Below are 20,000 nucleotides of genomic sequence, written 5' to 3'. Positions count from 1 at the left end.
TGTACCTTCCAGCTCTTCCTCTCCCTGCTCTTCCTCGCTGATGCTCTCTCGCTCCAATAGACCATTAGGTTCTCTTTAACTCCACTTCTATGCTGTCTTCGACAGTTCTTTGTCACACCCTCCTGCCTTTCTTTTTAGCTCCTGATGTCAAATGTATTCAGCTCACACTGTTGGAACAATATCGCTGGCCTTATCTTAAAGATTCACACACATAAATGCAAACAGAGCCGTGCATCTGAAACATCTGTGATTGATGGGGGTTTATCTGCACTACAAAGTAAAGGTGATTCAGCGATAATGGTAATAGAATGATCGAGGAAATTTAAAGTTCAGCTAGTGCAGTCTCTGAACACCCATCCCACACACACACACACACACACACACACTTTCCACTCCACGTCCTAAAGCTGAGCCACACAGTGTAGTGGTGTGTGTTGGGCTGTGAAGGAAAGCCTGCTGTGAGTTTGCAGCTCGTCTGTCTGCACACGTGAGCACGAGAGAGACCCAGATGTGAAGCTAGAGACAGAAAGTGGGGGAAGGGGTGGAGGGTAGATAGAAGGATTAAGGCGGATGTGATCAGAGAGCGCTGATCTGCCTGTCAGCAATAGATGTTACTGGCACGCGCACGCATGCACACACGCACACACACACACACACATACACGTTAATGCATCTATGGCCACACCACAAACCAACAGCAAATTAAGATTTGCTTAGCTGTGTTGAGCAGAGACAACCTGAAGCACACACACTTTCAGTCTTTAGCCAGAGAGACCTCATCTTGCAGCTGGCTTACTGTGTTTAACAAATAGGCCGACATGTTTCTGGTACAGTTCCCATCACTGGCAAATTATCACGAAGCTTCACATTCCAAGTATGTTAAAGGATAAGCGTATCAAATTGGCTTCTCATGAAATCCCTGTGAATTTGATTCTGAGAGAGCAATGGGTATGGGTGGCCTTTGCCCCTGTGTGAATAAACAGAGCATTACTGTCTCATTAGTCACTTTCTTCCTGGTGCGATGAATTTCTGCCAAAAACATTATTGTGTAATAGCGGATGACCAGCAGAGGAAGAAGGGTGGATTTAACACCTGTTTGTCATTAGATGATTTAAACACAACCATCTCATAATTATCTCATCATTTCTAAAAATGTTAAATGTTATACTGATGAATTATTAGCAAATAACTGTACACGGTAAATGCATATCCACTTGCTATTAGGAGTAAAAGTGGGCAACCTGGTACTAGCAAATAAGTACTGGCATCATCAGTATTATCCAGGTCATGTTAGAGTCCCTTTTCAAAATAGAAGATGTAGTTGGTCGCCAATTTATGAAGTGTAACTAGCTTCGTTTACACAATTTTGTCCATCCATTCTGTCAATGAGTCTATGAAAAATTAAAATAAATCAGAAATAACAGTACACAAAATACAAAAGGTTCCGTCAACTTCAAGTAGCTTTAGCCAGGGATACTTAAAGTGTGTGCAAAATACCATAAAAAAAAAACTTAATTGTGCTAATAGCCCACAAAAAAATATTGTGGCCAAAATATAAGCAAACTAGATTTAGGGCTGCCACAAACGATTATTTTGATAGTTGACTAGTCACCGATAATTTTTGCGATTAGTTGACTAATCAGATCATGCATCCATTGGACGTAAAACATACAACTTATTGCACCAGCAGCATCTGCTCTTATATAACTATCATTAGCTTACAGCTTTAAGTGTTTTAAGGTATGTGCTAACTAAAAATAAAGACAAGATGATAGTTTATTAAATTTTAATTAAATTTGGAGATTGTTTCGGTGAAGTTTAATAAACTCCTTGCTATCTAAAATATAACAGGACACTGGAGTATATTCTCGAGCATCTCACACTTCTGATAATCAGTTGTCTGCTTGACGTTTATTCATCTGTGTAAAAACTATAACTTTAATCTCAGCCAAACCGATTTACTCAGGAACAAATAAAATACTGAAAAAAGCCAAACAATAACATTTTTAAGTTATCTAAGTGACTTATGTATGTTTAACCTGAGTAGCGAAAGACGGCGGTAGGTTTGAAAACGATTTGCCGGGAGTCCGGTGTTCTCACGGCTCTAGTGAGCCTTGCTCCCGGCTCGCTATCGAGCTGGTGGGTAACAGACGTCTCGGAAAACATTGGAGCGCTTTTGAAAAAATGTGGTGTCTTGATAAACTGAGCAGATATTTGAAGTTTACACGGCTACATTCTCGCCTTAAAATATGTTAAACGTTTATTTTGTGACCCAGAAAGAATAATAAGAGTAATATTAAAACTAACTACCTGCCGCCATTGTTGGAAACTGAGCAGGGCTGCGCTATGACTTCTGGGATAGGTTGGGCCACGAAGTATACACCCGACCCATCCATCAAATCTGGGGAAATGAAGGGCGCATTTGTCGGTCGCATTTGTCGGAGTCTTCGAATTTGGACAGTCTTCGTTGTGTCGCTGCAACGTAATCGGCCTACAAATGCGGGCACAGGAGGATGCGGTTCCTGAATTTGGAAACATCTACGATATCGGACACAGCTTCTTCTTCTTCGGGGTTTAACAGCAGCTGGCATCCTTGTACATGCAGTGCTGCCATCTTCTGTTTCAGTCCGTTATTACACTCTTAAATCCTACTACTTATTCCTGCGTCTTTTGGGATCTTACAAAGCTTCAAACAACACGTCGACTATTAAATTAGTCGTCGACGATTTTGATAGTCGACGTAATCGTGACTAGTCGACTAATCGTGGCAGCCCTACTAGATATTCGAAATGTTCAAAATATTCATATTTGAAATGCTTAAATGTCTAAAGGGCATCACACAGCGAGCATGTTGTGAAAAAGTGATGATGAGCATCAGTAACACAGCATCATTATATCTTAGAAACTATGATCCTCATAAATGTGGTATGTATTGTCAACATATAGACAGTATTGTAAAAAAAAAGATTTAATATATCATGTGGCGCCCTCTTTAGGACTGATCTGAAAGTGATAATAACGCCACAAAGCTATTTAAAATGGTTTCTTTTGTTTATTTTGAAAAACTTGATATTTGAAACTTGAGGGTTATTACTAACATTAACACTAAACAACGAATTTTACGTGACAATTAAATGAAAATGATTACAATAATTTTAGTAGAATACTAGTAAATTAATATGGGTTAAAACTGGGCAAATAACAAAAGCCCGAACTTTGCGGTTGTTTATGTGTGTGTGTGTGTTTGATAAATGGTAAATGGTCTGTATTTGTATAGCGCTTTACACAGTGTGTAAGTAACTACTGCAGATTACGTGAGCTGCCTTGGGGGAAATTTGTGTTCTGTGAGTGCTTCTTGTTAACTATGTTACAAAGGTATGTTCCTCTCATACCTTTGGAGTCAGGGGTTAATATACTTCGATGACTACTCTTTTTGACATATGCTGTAGCACAGTGATGCATGCTTCTATATTCGACTCTATATTCTAATGATATACAGGTTTTTGATATTAACTGTAAACGGGCTCACATTTTCTTCATTTTTTTTAATTAGCCTGCAGTAGGATGTTTGGGCAGCAGTGTTCTGCAACGTCTGTGGTTTCTCCTTTCAGTCAAACAGCATCCTGTTTACCATATTTTGTTGCTCTGTACATAAGTCAATTTATAAAAGCATTTTCCCATATTAGAGCATTTCTATGGTTCCTCAATCCCTTTAAACCCATAAAGCCTTTGAATACCCTGTCTAAGAGATATAAACTATCAAATTCAGGCGAGCAGTTGACATTTCTCTCTCCTCCACTTCCTCTCAGGCGACACGTGTGTGAGACTTGTGGCAGTATAAGAGAGATAAAAGGGCTTGTATTAATAATAAATTATGAACGGCTAAATTATACATGAAAAGGAAAATCTAGGAAGCTTGCACTTCCAGGTGCAGCTCCCAGCATTACTTAAACTGTAACAGTTGGTAACTGGCAGGATCTATTACTGTTGTGTTTAATGACTTGAAGTGAAAATCTGTAAAGAGATGCTAAATAACAGGTCTCCACGTGAGGGCAACATGTTTAATTCATGTCAGAAAAAGGTCAAACTCCACGTGTCTCTATTACTTCCATCAGTCAAATCAGACTTGTAGTCTAATCATTACAACCAGAATGATTGTGAAAAACCTAATGAACCTCAGATGGATTTATTCATTCATTTATTTATTTATCTTGGTATTCAGCTCAGCTATAGAGTAATTTGCATATATTGATTGTCAAAGTAATACCTGCCATCTCTATCAGGATTATGTAATCTGGGGATACGTTGTACACAGTTTCTAATGGAAAAACAAACAAAAAAGAAAGGGAAACTCAGTATCACAGGTATGTGACACAGCCGTACAATGATATCACAATATTTCAAGGAAATGTGTGATAATGAAATTTATGGTGATATAGAAAATACTGAAGAACATTTTATCTGTGATTGAAGCTTGCAGGCAGCGGCATTTATTAGTGCAAATAAGATGAAGGGCATTTTCAATTCATCTTTTCCAATGAGCTACTGTCACTGACGACAGACTTCAAAGTGTGAATATATCGCCAGCAGTAGCAACAACAGCAGCAGCAGCAAAGGCAGTGACACAGCAGAAGTCACGTGTAAGCATAAAAGTAGCCTTGGTAGCATTTTCCATGAAAATTTTAAGTAAACGCACAACACGACTGCTTAACACTTTGGTTATTGCTGTTGTTAAAGTAAACGGTCATAAAACTGAAATTCAAAAAACATTATCTACCTTTGTTTTTTCACTAGCTGTCTAAAGCCCTGCCTTTTCACCATGTAACCACATCAGAAATGTCCTTCCTGTCGTGTGGACTGCAATTAGCAAGAGCTCCACCAATGAGTCATTTGTTTACTTCTTGGTTACACAAAAGTACCAGCTACTAGTTATCTCATCCTTGCGTGTCTTCATGTCTTGGTTTTACTCGATGGTGTGTTTTTACCCCAAGTGGAAAAAACAGTTTTGTAGTTTCCACCTTCAGCAGGAACGATTTTTCCCCCATATTTTTGCAAAACATTGTGCTTCGTTAAATAGTTCCCATTTTACTAAATCGTCAGGAGGCTGACAAGCAACTCTCTCTGTCAGACATGTTTGGGCATGTGCCGTTGTTGCATGTGCTTGGGAAAGTAAACAATGGTTTTGCCATATCATTGATGTTACAAATATCATATAATCATGTAAAAATGTAGAATCATACTATTGTGGACAACCCTATTTGGTAAGCATACTTATGTAGTACGCACTGAAAAGGACATCCATCTTAACTGCCCATTCAATCTCAGATTGTCCAATTGTGCACCTTCAAACACATTAGCAAGTTTTTTTATGCTATATTTATGTGCAAATACTTTCAACAAAGACTAGTACTATATTCTCAGAGTCAGCTGTTAAAATGTTTGATGTGCTTTCATCGGACGATATCTCAAAGCTGGCGCCAAACTAAAACACAACATGTTAAAGGCGTCTCCAGCTAAACTACTATAAGGCATGTTATCTAAAAACAGCTTGTTTCATATTTCTATATGTTTGGTCTAATAATAACTTCACACATTCAGCTACTGCTTCACTAGAGATCTAGGATTAAGAAAAAAAGGATAAATTACAAATACTAGCTTTTTACATCCTTTTAAATCTATTATTATAAATTTATTTTTATACTGAAAAGGGCAGCAGGTAGCACACACTCCAAATACATTTACTAGATTTAGAGATCGCAGTGCATCTTCTGTTGACCAAGTTGTTTTTATTTATTATGGAAACAGTGGGAACTTCAAGTCCATGCAGACCAAGATGTTTAAATGAGATTAAAACTGTGGTCTCCTTTTCATATTTGTTGTCATTTTATCTATTTTCAATGTTCTGATACTGAAATTACTAGTAATTTATGTTTTCGTATGACTCAGAGGAATCCTTATGAAATTATTTTGCTGGGAGTGAGTCGATATAGACATTTTTCTTTTTAAATGAGAACAAGACCTGGATACAGATCCCTCATTTATTTGTTTTTGTTTTAACAGATGATTGGAGGTTGATGAAATGGGATCAAAAACCTCCTGTGGATGATTCGGGATAAACTGACAAGGCAACAATCAAACAGTCTGACAAAGCTCTCTGGGTGGCTCTCAAAATTTTAGATTTAGAATCTGGATTTTCCAAAACATAAAAAACAAATTTGTCAAACACAATACAAATATAAGGATCATTAATTTCACATGTAACCTATGAATCCATGTGGGGTTTTTTTAAGAAGAGAAAGAGCCAGCGCAAACATTACAACTGAACCACAGCTGGTTCTTAATCAAGCAGATGTGAAGAGCTGCTTTTCCATTAGTGCTCAAACTTCAGACAGCTGTATTTGAAAAATCATGTTTCCCAGTGAAAGGGTTCAGTGGGGTTAAACAAGAACAGGAGTTCTCAGAAGAAGAGAATACATTTCGTACATTGCACTAATCATTTCTCTCTACATGGTCCAGCTGCCCATTTTCTAATCACCCTTTTAGGCACATCTGTAATAACGGCTGTCAAGTGGAAGAGCTATTAAATCCATTTACAATCCTGTTCTCACAGCACAGAAAGAAAGGCAGACAGAAGAAAAAGCAGCCGTGAAAGTTCCACAAATGTCATTAAGAAAGCAGGTGCTTTTTTTAAAGGACACCGAGAGCAAACTACTTAAACTAGGCGTCTAAGAAAAATGTTAGTAATAATCACCTTCACATAGATGATGCTTGATAAACACTCGCTTCTAGCTGAAGCTGATCAATGGAGCTTTTAAGTAAATATCGTCTTTGTTAAAGATTACAGATGTGGATGAAGATAACAAGAAATGCTATGAATTTTATAAGAATGATGGTTTTATAATAGGTTGAACTGGATGAGTTTCACTGCTGGACTGATGTCAGCTATGTATGTGACTTAAGAAGAAGACTTAAGTTGCTCAAAGTGTGACAAGGATATCCTACCTTTCCTACCTTAATTAGTGGGCATAAATGGATGAACAGACACATTTATATACAGTGTTGGGGAGTGACGGAATACATGTACCACCGTTACGTATTTAAAATACAAAATATGAGTAACTGTATTCCGCTACAGTTACCGTTTAAAAAGGTGGTATTTAGAATACAGTTACTTTGTTGAAATAAATGGATTACACGGCGGTACTTTCCTGTTTCATATTGTGGCGGGTCAGGACTGTTTGGGTTTTGTTTGACAGCTACAGTCTGTTGTTCCAGGCGGCAGCGTTACGGTTGCCATGGTTACAGGGTGACGCTCTCTCTTTGCGTGTTTCCTGGGTGAGAGAGGCCTTTTTGTTGTTGTTGTGCTAAGCTGATAGGCAGAATGCTACAGGTATAGCTCTAAAGAATGTAGCATCATAGGCAGCGTAGTCCGTGCTGCAGGGAGAATGGACTGCCATACCCGTTATGTGTCTGTGAGCGAGGGAGGGAGAAAAAGGAAAAGTACGAGCTGTCATCGAGCAGAAACGGGAGCTGGAAGCATGTAAATATAATAATAACCACTCTAGCCAAGAAGAGTGCCTGACGAGCCCAGTTGTAAGTAAGCTATTAAGACTCGACTGTATGCTGTGTTCGTGTTTTCCTCCAAAAACAATAAGTTCCGTTGGAGCAGCCTTTCAACGCCTCTCTCTGTCTCTCGCTAACAAACTTGAGCCAGACAACAAAGTAAAAAGCTAGTTTTCCGCTACGAGCCCGACACGGAACCCTTATTAGCCAGAGGTCCCTTTACTACGGTTCGGAGCCGCGGACCTTCAGTAACAGTAATAAATCACAGCAATAGTACATTCATGTAGTTGTAAACAGCATGATAATATATTAAGTAATCCAAAGTATTCAGAATACGTTACTCTCATTGAGTAACGTAACGGAATACGTTACAGAATACATTTTAGGGCATGTATTCTGTAATGGAATACATTTTAAAAGTAACCTTCCCAACACTGTTTATATATAACAACCTCCGTTGGCCAAAGTGCTGTACTGGTTATACAAAATATACACTGAAAACAATGAAAACAAGTAAACAAGACTGTGTTTGCATAAGAAAAGACAGGACAATAGGATAATAGGGTTTTTAAAGTGATTTAAAAAGACTGGGCAACTCTTATGTAAAAAAGGTAAGTTGTTCCGAAGATTTGGAGGTGCCACTGAAAAATTTATGAAACGTGTGTCTGGCTTTCTTTTTTGTTTTTACTTCCTTTTTTAAAAAAAAAAAACATTTTCATAGTTTTTTTAAGCTCACTTGATGATCAATCTTTGCTTACAGGAACAATGCCGTAATAAACATCAGCAAACTTCCTTTTGTTGTTGTTTTTAAATAAATAAAATAAGTATAAACAAATAAATACAGACATATGGAATCTTACGTTTTAGCAGCTGTCTGGAGAAAAAAAAAAACAAACAGATCGCCAGTGCATGGGCCCAGCAGGGGGTCATCTTAGGCACAGCAGGCTGTTGAGATTGGTTGGATAGACTGGTGGAAACCCCGATGAGTGAGATGACATGCTGGGGACATTGTGTTTATGTATTATTTTTTTTCTCTAATGGAAATTGTAAGCAGCACTTAACAGTTAATTTTCATTTTTTCACCTTTGTTTACTATGAAGTTTGCCAGTCTGGATTTTTGAGTTTAAAGGTAAGGCAGCTTCACTGTGGGTGGATCCAAGCTCATAGCAGACCAATCAGTGTCAGTCTCAGAGAGAGAAAGAGAGGGAAGACCTAGGCCGTGCCCTTGTTGATGTAAGTAACACTATAGAAGTCAAAAGGCTTGAAATCAAACCGGTCCCAGGAGACGACCGGTGACACCAGTCTCCTTTGTGTGCGTCCATGACACATTGAGCCTTTTTAATATTTAAACATCTCTAATGGCAGCTCTGCTGTTTGTTTCTCATTTATCCTTGGCTCACACTCCTTTCAGTCACTTCCAAGTTTTTGCTCTAGCCAAACTTAGTAGGACAAAAGTCACATTTCTCTGCAGTTGATCGTTTTAATATTGCCTTCCTCCTATGGTTTTAATCCAGTCCTCAACAAGTTATTTTTGACCCCCTCCCACTGTCACAGCCATAACTGCCTTGCGTTTCAGAAAACTCCCTGGTGCTCTTTTAATTCATACCCCATCTGGAGCTATGTGTAGGTATTCAAAAGTAAACCGCTTCATTATCTCCTTGTTCTGCATTTTGTCAACTCTGTGTATATTTTGGCTTTTGTGTGAAAATGAAGGAATCCAATATGTTTCAGCCACTCTGATAAAAAAAAAAAAAAAAAAAAAAGGGGGGGGGGGGACAAAACATCAGAACTTAAACTGCTAAGAGACGTCAGATAAGTTCATGAAATGGTTGTTGTAATGTCAGCTGCTAACGGGTATTCCCTCCAGTGGGTACGCTACGATGATATTGTAAAGGTTTTTATGTTTTAAAGTGGTAAAGTAAACTTTTTATACAGCTTCAGCAGTTGGCCACTAACATTTACGTTAATAATAAATTTTAGACTGAGTAAAAATTGCTGATCACCAGTTTATTTGTGTTAACTGTTTTTGCTTTTTAATAATACATCAGTGTGAGGAGTTCAGTTGTTATGGAAACGATAGGCCGGTAATCGCACCCCAAAGGAGTGTTTTCCAAACACTTTTTAAAACTGTAGAATCATCAGTTTTTATTTAAGTTGCAGCTAGCTGCAGCTTAGCAGTACATCAGCTGTACTTTCTCCTCAGATAGAAACATCAGACAGACAGGGTGTGGTGGAATAGGAGTGAGTAGAGGCTCCGAATGAAAAACAAGGAACTGTGTTCTACCAAATTACTCCTGTGAAATTGGAGAAGGCGCTCCCACAAAATGGACTTAAGAGTCAGTAAGGCTGTTTTTTCTTTTTTTTTTAAACAATCTAAATGACATTGATTGGCTGTCAGAATACTATCCAAACCTTCTTAGTTGTCAAATTAAATCAAAACAGCAACAGCATAGTGCAGTGTGCTAATGGAAGCAAACTCTTTGTTAATGAGTTATAAAAAGTCACACTATAGGCCGTGAGAACAGAAACATAACCACAAACACACTTAAAATCTCTTCAAAGATCACTATGCACAACACAATATTATCACTGACGGACTCTTTTCAGTTCCAAGAATTTGTTGTGATCGACTAGATTTTTAAAACTCACCTGCGGTATCATGCAGTTTATTTTATTTTATTTTTTCCTCCATTTCAATAGGAAAAAGAATATCCTCCATATCAAAGTGTAGATGGTGAATAAGCAGGCATTTCCTGCCCTGCATGTGGGATATGAATGTGGCTTTGGGCCAAACCTAAGAACTTCAAAGGAAGGGAGGAAATAAGCTGAGAGGCATCTGTGCACATGTTTGTGTCTTTTCATATTTATTTTTCAGACAGCCAGCACACATGCATGAAATACATGTGCACACATACGTTTCAATTAGTGCATTTTGTATAGGATTTGTGGTAGACATATTTAGTTATATACATTTGTATTGGCATACCCTAACAACCAAATTATAAAACTACCCTTTAACAACATAAAATCTTGCTGGCTAGAGCAGTTGCTAGAGGCTGGTTAGCAACTGTCTGGCAAACACCAGTCACTAGTAGGGTCATGCAGGCCTACATACTGGTGATCACTACCAGATTAAAGCGATCACCTGTGTTTTTATATGGAACATAATGACATGTTTGCTACTGCATTGCTCAGAAACTACCTGTGTCACAACATGGATATGGAGACTATTTGACTTCAGTGCAAAAGCAGAACCTTTTGAAACAGGATCAAATGTTAAGTTCAGAGCAACGGGCCCCAGCAGAGCTAAAGCTGGATTATAAATAGGGGTGGGGGGTGGTGGGGGATTGCATTCATTTAAATATATAAATATAAATATAAAATAAAATATAAATAAATGCAAGGAGAAGGTGCTGTATTCTGGACTACTGGAGACCATGGACCATTACGTTACTGCAACTCACAATCCTATACTGACCTCTGCACATCTATGATACCCCACTACACCCCAGAATGCAAAGCATAAGTGACTACCCAAAGGTGTTTAGCTCAAACTTGCGATGTACACCTGGAACTCGGCCAGATTGAGGTTGAATGATGTTCACACCATAAAAAAACTCTGGAGTTCATTAAGAACTAGACTGGGACAACCTCCTCTAAATAGTGAATGGTGAAATTGTTTTGTTTCACACCTGAGTGCGATTACTGCATTCATATTTACACAAATGAATTGAACCAAGGAGAAGAATGAACCAGAGTTCAATATAAACAAAATACTGCAAGTGTGAAAATACCGTAACCGAACACGAAACGATGTGCTTGGAAGCATATGTTTCTGACTTAGTTCTTTATTCTCATTGCTAAACACAACACTATTCACTGCACTGTCACACAGTCACAAAGTGCAACCCGATGGGCAAGTGCTAAGGGGAGACACCACATAGGGTTTAAAATGCCCTTAGCAGTTGAATCCTGGGTTTGACCCCACTGACTGGACCTCGACCTCTGTTGCCTATCATTTGACAGTTTCTCGCTATATTTGTTCAGCTTCTGAATAAAGGCAAAAGCCAAAACAGCCATTTTGTTGGGTTCCATGTTCCTTTCTGTTTGGACTTACCTTGCTATGTAACACAGATGTATGCGAATTAAGGGGGAAGTGAGTTGTGGAAGTAGCCGTTGGTGTCTGTGAACTGGAAGCCGTTTTATGTTGCAGTCTGACGCCATCACTGAACTCAACACAGTCAAAGTTGCTCTTCCACACCATTACCTGTGAACCAGATATAAATGTATTAAATAACAATACTCCATTAAAGTTAGTAATGAAGAATGTTAGAATACTCTGCCATCACCTGTTCATCAGAGCCTCCAGAGGAAAAGTACTCCCCTGTTCTAGAGAAGGCCACACAGGTGACTGGACCCTGGCGTGAGGTAAAAAGCAAAAAAGGTGGAAAATGAATCTCACAATACAGTAAAGTCATATCTGTCTGACAATGAAAGTAGTCCTAAAACTATCAGCTATGAACTGTTTGCTTAAGTTGAAAGAATCACTACATTTGGAGAGAATGTTTTCTAAAAACCTCAACAAATGCAGCTGAACAAACTGGCCCCATCTGTGCTAAAGATCACAATATTGGTTAAAATGATTTGCCAATTAAAAGTCTCCATGTCTAGCAACTACTTTAAAGGCTGCCTAATTGATAAAGTCACTATTTTCATGCACAAATAACAAAAATAAGCAACATTTTATAAATTCAATAGACCAAATGATTTCATTTATCATCAGTTTAATCACTAATAAGTAAACAGTAATGTCTGCATAGATTAAAAGCTCCATGTGAGAATGGTGCTGTCTTACTGTTGCATTCATTCATTCTCAAACCTTACATATAGTAACTTAGAATGATATGACTAACATTATTTATCTCCTGCCAAGTAGCTCAGCTGCAGCAAAAATGTAGGTGCAAGTGTAAACATGGGCAGGGAGTAAACACAATACAATTTAATACGATACAGAATACAGTAATATACCCTAAAGGCACTTGCTGGTAAAAATGTATTTAAGATTCAATACAAAACAAAAGGTGGGAACATTTTTTTTATTTTGTTTGAGGCTTGTGTTTAAGCAGTTCGACTAAAACAAAACTGTACCCACAACAGAAGCTCTTGTATGTGTGTGTGTGTGTGTGTGTGTGTGTGTGTGTGTGTGTGTGTGTGTGTGTGTGTGTGTGTGTGTGTGTGTGTGTGTGTGTGTGTGTGTGTGTGTGTGTGTGTGTTTGGAGGAGGATGTGGGTGTGTGGGGCTGCAGCAGAGCAATCAATAACAAAAAGCAGAAACTCAGGTGGAGTGAGGTCACGCATGGTCAGAGCCAAAAAGGATCACCTGAAGGATGTCAGGACTTTGGCATCCTTTGTGTGTGTGCATGTAGCTGGAAATAAAATTCAGAAATCATGTTTCCTCTTAGTTTATTCTTTTTTTTCCCCACCTCATAATGCAGAATGGGGTCAACGATCTCAGCCTCAGCCCCGTGAATGCGTTCAAAGAGGGGATGAAGCAAAGAACAAACAAGTGCTGGAAAAGAAAACGGACAGGGAGTCTGCTGAGAAGAAAAAAGGAGCTGTGTCCTGTGGCTGGCACCCAGACAGGCTGGTTTGGGTGAGGAATGGTTTCCCAGAAGCACCTGAGAGAAGCAGACAGTGTCACTATAGCAACGCGACGGCCTGACAGACAGCATGTTCTGTCTGTGCTCTGACTAATGCCTGCTGCCAGGCTGGCACTTGCCATGGCCAGACACATGCACGCACACATGCACGCACACATGCACACACGCACTCACAAACACAGCCTGACAAAGCAATGAACCTTACTTGTACATTTTATGTACCGATAAATGAACACGGATAGCACAAAGCAGACAAGACCCATATGGTGCCCTTTATAAAGGCATGACTAACACGAACGATAACATACTGCTACTGCTTTTATTTTGTAAGCTATTTTTCCCCTCTAAATTGTCCCCTTTAAGCACAGTCATAAAGAACTTTAGGCTTGTGTAAAGTTCTGTACACAAGCCTGTACACAAGCATAAAAAAAGACTTAAAAAAAAAGACTTCTTAGACCCTCTTAATTATGCAGTCTTGTAACATGTGTACAAGACATTCTTTGTATAAATTTAACTGAAAAACCACAAAGAGGAAGCTCAAATGAGCTTCCTCCGAAGGGTGGCTGGCCTCTCCCTTAGAGATAGGGTGAGAAGTTCGGCCATCCGGGAGGGGCTCAGAGTAGAGCCGCTGCTGCTCCACATCGAAAGGAGCCAGTTGAGGTGGTTCGGGCATCTGACAAGGATGCCTCCTGGGCGCCTCCTAGGTGAGGTGTTCCGGGCATGTCCCACCGGGAGGAGGCCCCGGGGCAGACCCAGGACACGCTGGAGAGATTATACCTCTCGGCTGGCCTGGGAAGGCCTTGGTGTTCCCCCGAATAAGCTGGAGGAGGTGGCTGGGGAGAGGGAGGTCTGGGCCTCTCTGCTTAGGCTGCTGCCCCGCGACCCGGCCTCGGATAAAGCGGATGAAGATGGATGGATGGAACCACAAAGAGCACAAAGCTGTGCACTGTAACAACCATAATTAATGTTTACATGTCAAATTTACAAATGGGGAACAAATCTGAGAAGTGTATCATCAAATATGTGGTCTTTTGGCATGAAAATACGCATTTTGTGTAGTTCCATATCCAAAAGTTAGTCATTTTGATACACATTACATACTGACAGAATGTATTCAGAAAACTTCTATAAAAAAATTCAGCCTTCCTAATGATCCTGCAATAACCGCTGAATTTGCATTTGTCCAACCACTTTCCTGCCCGCCTTCTCTGAGCCAATGAGCTTCTGTTCCTTCTATGTTCTTTAAATCTCAGTGTTCTTCTGTCATTCTGTCTTTCAGACTCCCATTCGTGCAACCAGCCTCCTACCCATATCCACATCACTCCGGTCACTTAAAGAGCTTCAACAAGGCTCCATCTCCATCACCACCAGCGTCTAGACTCGAGGTGGGGGTCCTGTCCTAGTTTCTGTTATTTCATCAAAATCTAATTGCCATTACTCAAATGACGTATCTCAAGAAATCATTATTAATTATTTCAATTGAACTGTCTTTACTGATCTACCATTAGTAACAGTAACATACAAACATGAAGATGCGCGTTTGAATGTCAGCTTGCAACAGAAATACAGATTACCTCCTAACATTTGGGGGAAAAGACATGTTTGTTCTCTAAACCTTCCTATAACTGCTGTGGTCCCAGGGTGATGGTCCGGAAAAGTGATGCACACTTCTTCAGAAAGTTGTTCCCCATATTCACACTTCAGCCCAAACATTAAAACTACTGACACTTTGATAACAACGATCACCTCATTAGACTATCATGTTCTATTCAAAAACTTTGCCTATTGGCATTCACATGGATTTTATTTACATGTACAAACCAGCTATATAGTACTGCTTTTGTTGGTGCACCTTAAAAATGATAAAAGAAGCAAAGACACTTATCTTCATGCCAGTGCACTGTCAGATTATATGATTGACAGCCACCTGTCAAGTCTCCTTCTGTGCCATCTAATAACACTTTCCGTCTTAGTTATCATGGGTTTACTGAAAGCACAATGAAGAAACAGTTACAGGTAAAAAATAATTTATTTAACATGTTACTGCTACTGATTAGCACACAATGGAGAAAGAAAAACCCTCAAAAACAACGATAAAACAGCAGTGTGCTCTGAGTATGGTAGTACTAAAAGTAGTGCAAAGGACTACTTCCTACAAAAAGATTTAATGACTAAATATGATTGTAAATCAATGCATTTATTGACTGTAATTTACTGATGAATGGGGTTCTATCTCTACTGGCTCTCGGGGTCTGACTACATATGTGCTGTCTAGTGAAGGTTTGCCAGTAAACATGACTCTCAGTCTCCTGTGTCAAATTTCCCATTACACATTCAAAACGTTGGTTTGGCTGTAAACTAAGGTTGATGACACAAACCAATTAGGTAAACTGCAGGGATGTCTTAAACTCCATAAAGACCTGGATGACCTCTAATTTCCCGCTTGCAAATTCAGATAACACTGAGGTTATTTTACTCGGTCCTAAAAATCTTAGAAACAGGGTGTCTCACCAGGTACTTATTCTGGATGACATCACACACTAACACTGTGAGGAATCTTTGAACAGGATATGTCCTTCAACGTGCATATTAAATAAATATGTAAGACTGCTTTCTGGGATTTGTGCAATCTCTATGTTTACATCTTGTCTCAGAGTGTTGCCCAAAAAAACCCTACTTCATGCATTTATTACTACCAGGCTGGACTACTGTAATTCATTATTATCAGGCTGCCCCAATAACTCCCTGAAAAGCCTTCAGTGAATCCAAAAATATGTCAGCAACAGGGACTAGAAAGAGAGACCAGATTTCTCCTGTATTGGCTTCGCTGCATTGGCTCCCTTGTATAAGAGAATTTCATTTAAAATCATTCTGACACACAAGGTCTACAATAACTTGGCTTCATCTTCTCTTATAAACCACATAGTACCACATCACACCACTAAAGCACTTTGCTCTCAGAGTGCAGGCTAACTAGTGCTTCCCTGGGTATTTAAAAGTCGAATGGGCAGCAAATTCTGGAGACAGATAGTCTTTCTACTTTTAGATGAAAACTTCCCTTTTTGACAAAGAATATAGTTAGTGCTGATCAGGTAATCCTGAATCCTCCCTTAGCTACACTGCAATAGATCTTTTTTTGCTTCACTCACTTCTTTTGACTTTGTTTTGACTTGTTTATGCACCATTCAAGATTTAATCACTGGCGCTCTTCCACAGAGTATGTATATATTTTTCCCGTTTCCCTCCTCTCACCCCCAACTGGTCATAGCAAATAGCTGCTCCTCCCTGAGCCTGGTACTGCCAGAGTTTTTTTCCTGTTAAAAGGGAGTTTTTCCTTCCCACTGTCGCCATGTACTTGTTCACAGGGGATCGTCTCACTCGTCTCGTTTCACTGTATTATTGTACAGTCCTTACCTTACAATACAAAGTGTGTTGAGGTGACTTTTGTTTTGATATCAAGCTATGTAACTACAATGGGACTGAATTGACCGAAAAACACAACTCTCAACAAATGCAGGAATTTTGCTATGACTAAAGCAGCAGACTCACTTGTGTTGATTATAGTTGCCACTTTTAATAAACTGGTTTGTGTCTTTGTTATCAAGTCAGTTTGAGTGCCAATCGCCGCAACCTTTGAGTCTAAGAGTGTTAAACAGCTGTTCAAAAACTATAAAAGGTTTGAATACACTGTCATGCAGCTGAGTTATTTTATTTTCTGAATTCACTTCTCACACAACATGAAGCCCCACAGTGTACTCCGTTTCAAAGAGATTAAGGATGACAAGCGACTCATCTTGTTCATGATGTCTTTAAAAACCAAAATTATCTCAAGCACTTAGTTAAAGAATTACTTTCTGAGAAGTTTTGGAACATGTTGTGAAAGTAAGTTGTCAGCGAGTGAAGCAGAGAGACAAATTAACCTAAATTAACACAATTCAAACCAATCAGGTAATGTCCTCCCGAGGCTGGGTAAACAACACATTCGTCAGCTCCAGCATCAAAACACTTGTTTTCACGTATGGTAAATGCACACAGGCCTACACAAATACACAGCACAAACCTTTACACCCACACTGAACAGATGGGGGTCTCTCCCATCTCCAGCTATGCGATTGGAGAGACAATTAGCACTCTTAGTCTCCTAGCACCAACAGATTGGTGGTGTCACCGCGGAGCCAAAAAGAACAACAACACAAACTGAGACACAATATAAGAGATGACAAATTTGGAGGCGTAAAGAGAGAAAATGAAAGTTATTTATTCTTGACAGAAAGGAGAGTCTTGGCAAGTGCCTGGAAAGAAACACAGATGAAACAGAGAAGACAGCAGAGGAGACGTAGCAGAGACATAGATAAACAGATGGACCACATGTGGTACTGGCAAGCTGCCGATTTCCACAACTAGCCAGCTACCCGGTCCATCGGCTGTTCAAACAAACCGATACAGTCAGTGAGCCGTCCGGCCAGGTGGCCCTGCCAACCCAAATGTGAGTAAATCAGATGTGAGACAAAGGGGGAAAAAATGTGACGAAAACATGGCAAAGAAAGAGTTGTACCGAGGTCTGAGAGGAACAACGGGACAAAATCGGAGAAGGAAGAGAAGAAAAGGAAGAGAAGAAAAGGAGAACTAGATCCAGAAGAACGGAGGCAGAAACACAGTAGCGTTTCCTTCCAGCAACCCTGGGATGAGTCACGATGAGTGGGCTGCCCGTTCACCAGGCAACTACTAAAATACCCCATATACAAAAAAAAGGCAACGTACTCACACACACTCACAGACGTACACAAAAGAGATATCAAACACTCTCACACATAAATGTTCGCACCAAACTCTCAACACATGCGGAAAACCAAAGCAAACAACAGAAGTGACCCGTCGTGATAATGAGAAGGTAAACAGAACAGCTAAGCCTGCCGGACATCTAAACAATATTTATGTGTCACATGTATGCGTGTCTACCTGGTGACCGTGCAGTGTATACAGCAGCTTGCCCTCTACGAGGTCCAGGACTTTCATTGTGGAATCGCTGGACGCAGTGATTAGGAAATTACCAGCTGGGTGGAAAGACAAACTGTTCACCACACCGCTGTGAACTGGAACCACACACACACACACACACACACACACACACACACACACACACACACACACACACACACACACACACACACACACACACACACACACACACACACACACACACACAAAAGAAGAAAAAAAAACAGAGTTTAAAACAGGCTTAAAAAAACTAAATCTTTTGTTACTGTAATTAAAATTGAAATAATAAGACAAAAAGTAACTGGAACATTCATTAAATAGTTTATTACCTATTTAACATTTTTGTATCATAAACAAGCAAGAATAATTAAAGATTTTTATGATTGAAATCATGACAATGATAATGTGTGGTCTATAAGACATGCCGTAACAGTGAAAAAAACCCATGGAGTAAATCTATAGAAGGGATATGAATCCTTTCCCAACTTTATACATCTTTTAAAACATAAAAATAATCAGATTAATAGCAATCAGAATTACACATTCTGACTCGAATAGGTTATATATATACTAGGGGTGCAACGATACTCGTATCGATATCGAACCGTTCGATACAGTGCTTTCGGTTCGGTACGCATATGTATCGAACGATACAACATTTTTAATTTATTTTATCAACTTTCCTTCTGACGATGCTGTCTGTGTTGAGCGCTCAGTGGATCTGCGCTCGACAGTGCAGCCTAGGCGGAGTAGTCGAACACAGATTCACTGAGCACAGGGCAAGCTAGCTAGACAGAAGTTAAGCTCGTTGCAACATGGCAAATTGAACCTCCCCCACCCTCATTCAGATCTGGCGTTTGGAACTGTTTTGGTTTTCATGTGACGTATGACCCTGAAGGTAAGCGTGTCATGGACAAAAGTAAAACAGTATGTTGGATGTGCCAGCAATGCTCAATTGGTGGGAACTAGTGTGTTAGCGCAGTTAGCTCGTTAATGTGTTGACGTCTTCCAGCCCCACTCATGAGGCGATCCGCGGTAGCTCGTTAACGGAGATTTGCCGTGTTGTGACCTTAACGTCATTTCAGATTAACGCTGACAGCACTAGTGGGAACACAACCAATATGACTGCACAATTACTCCGACATCATCCTAGTGCAAAGACAAGTGGAAGCAGACAAAAATAAGCACGCATGCTACAAACTTTACCCGAGTCATTTAGACAGCCGTTAGCACATGATTCTCCTTATGGCGACCTGATATGTTTAATATGCTGCTGAGAATATAGCCCAGAAGAAGCGTATAGTATAGCTTTTATTTTGGAAAGAGACATTTCTCCATAATAAACTCTCTTTTCCAAAGATGAGTGATTCCTCAATCAGATACAGGGCTCGCAAAATCGCTAGCCCGACGTCCTGGGGCTTTTTTCCAGTCGGGCTACCAAAATCTATCTCTGCCCTGCCCGTCGGCCTATCGTAGGAAGGAAAAATATATGTCAATGCTTTTGCATTCTTTCGGAAATGTAGCTGGGTAATTATGTCATTGGCATCGGTGAGCCACTGTCAATATGTGACATACTGAAATCGCGTTTGAATTTGCGCTTGTTTTTTGCTTTCACTTTGCAATCGCGTGAACTGTGTATAGAAAGCGACAGTACTGATTGGTGAGTGATGATAATTTGCGCACCAATTCCTCTGACATCGTCTTATCAATCGTTAGCTTACTATGCAAACATGACAAGTGAAATCTCCTGCAGCTTAAACATGTGAGAGGTTGATCGCGC

The 20,000-nt window shown here is 39.7% G+C and overlaps 1 protein-coding gene and 1 long non-coding RNA gene across 5 annotated transcripts in view; one reads left to right on the top strand and one right to left on the bottom strand.

Moving 5' to 3' along the window:
* poc1a (POC1 centriolar protein A) overlaps nucleotides 1-20,000 on the bottom strand; it is a 56,870-nt gene that overhangs the window by 21,381 nt on the left and 15,489 nt on the right. For all 4 annotated transcript variants that reach the window (XM_006783283.2, XM_087840804.1, XM_087840802.1 and 1 more), the window contains 3 exons: nucleotides 18,182-18,315; nucleotides 11,913-11,981; nucleotides 11,681-11,830 (listed from right to left, as the gene is read on the bottom strand). In XM_006783283.2, the coding sequence (XP_006783346.1) occupies nucleotides 11,681-11,830; nucleotides 11,913-11,981; nucleotides 18,182-18,315 (353 nt within the window). The remainder of the gene's footprint in view (nucleotides 1-11,680; nucleotides 11,831-11,912; nucleotides 11,982-18,181; nucleotides 18,316-20,000) is intronic.
* LOC148102770 (uncharacterized) lies at nucleotides 9,794-14,676 on the top strand. Its single transcript, XR_015719039.1, has 3 exons — nucleotides 9,794-9,899; nucleotides 13,058-13,215; nucleotides 14,502-14,676. It is a non-coding gene; the product is annotated as an uncharacterized LOC148102770 (long non-coding RNA).

The sequence above is a fragment of the Neolamprologus brichardi genome, chromosome 5, assembly GCF_056152115.1.
Source record: "Neolamprologus brichardi isolate AB-2024 chromosome 5, ASM5615211v1, whole genome shotgun sequence".
Classification (NCBI taxonomy): domain Eukaryota; kingdom Metazoa; phylum Chordata; class Actinopteri; order Cichliformes; family Cichlidae; genus Neolamprologus; species Neolamprologus brichardi.
The sequence above is the reverse complement of the archived record's forward strand: the minus strand, read 5'-3'. Positions and strand labels throughout refer to the sequence as shown.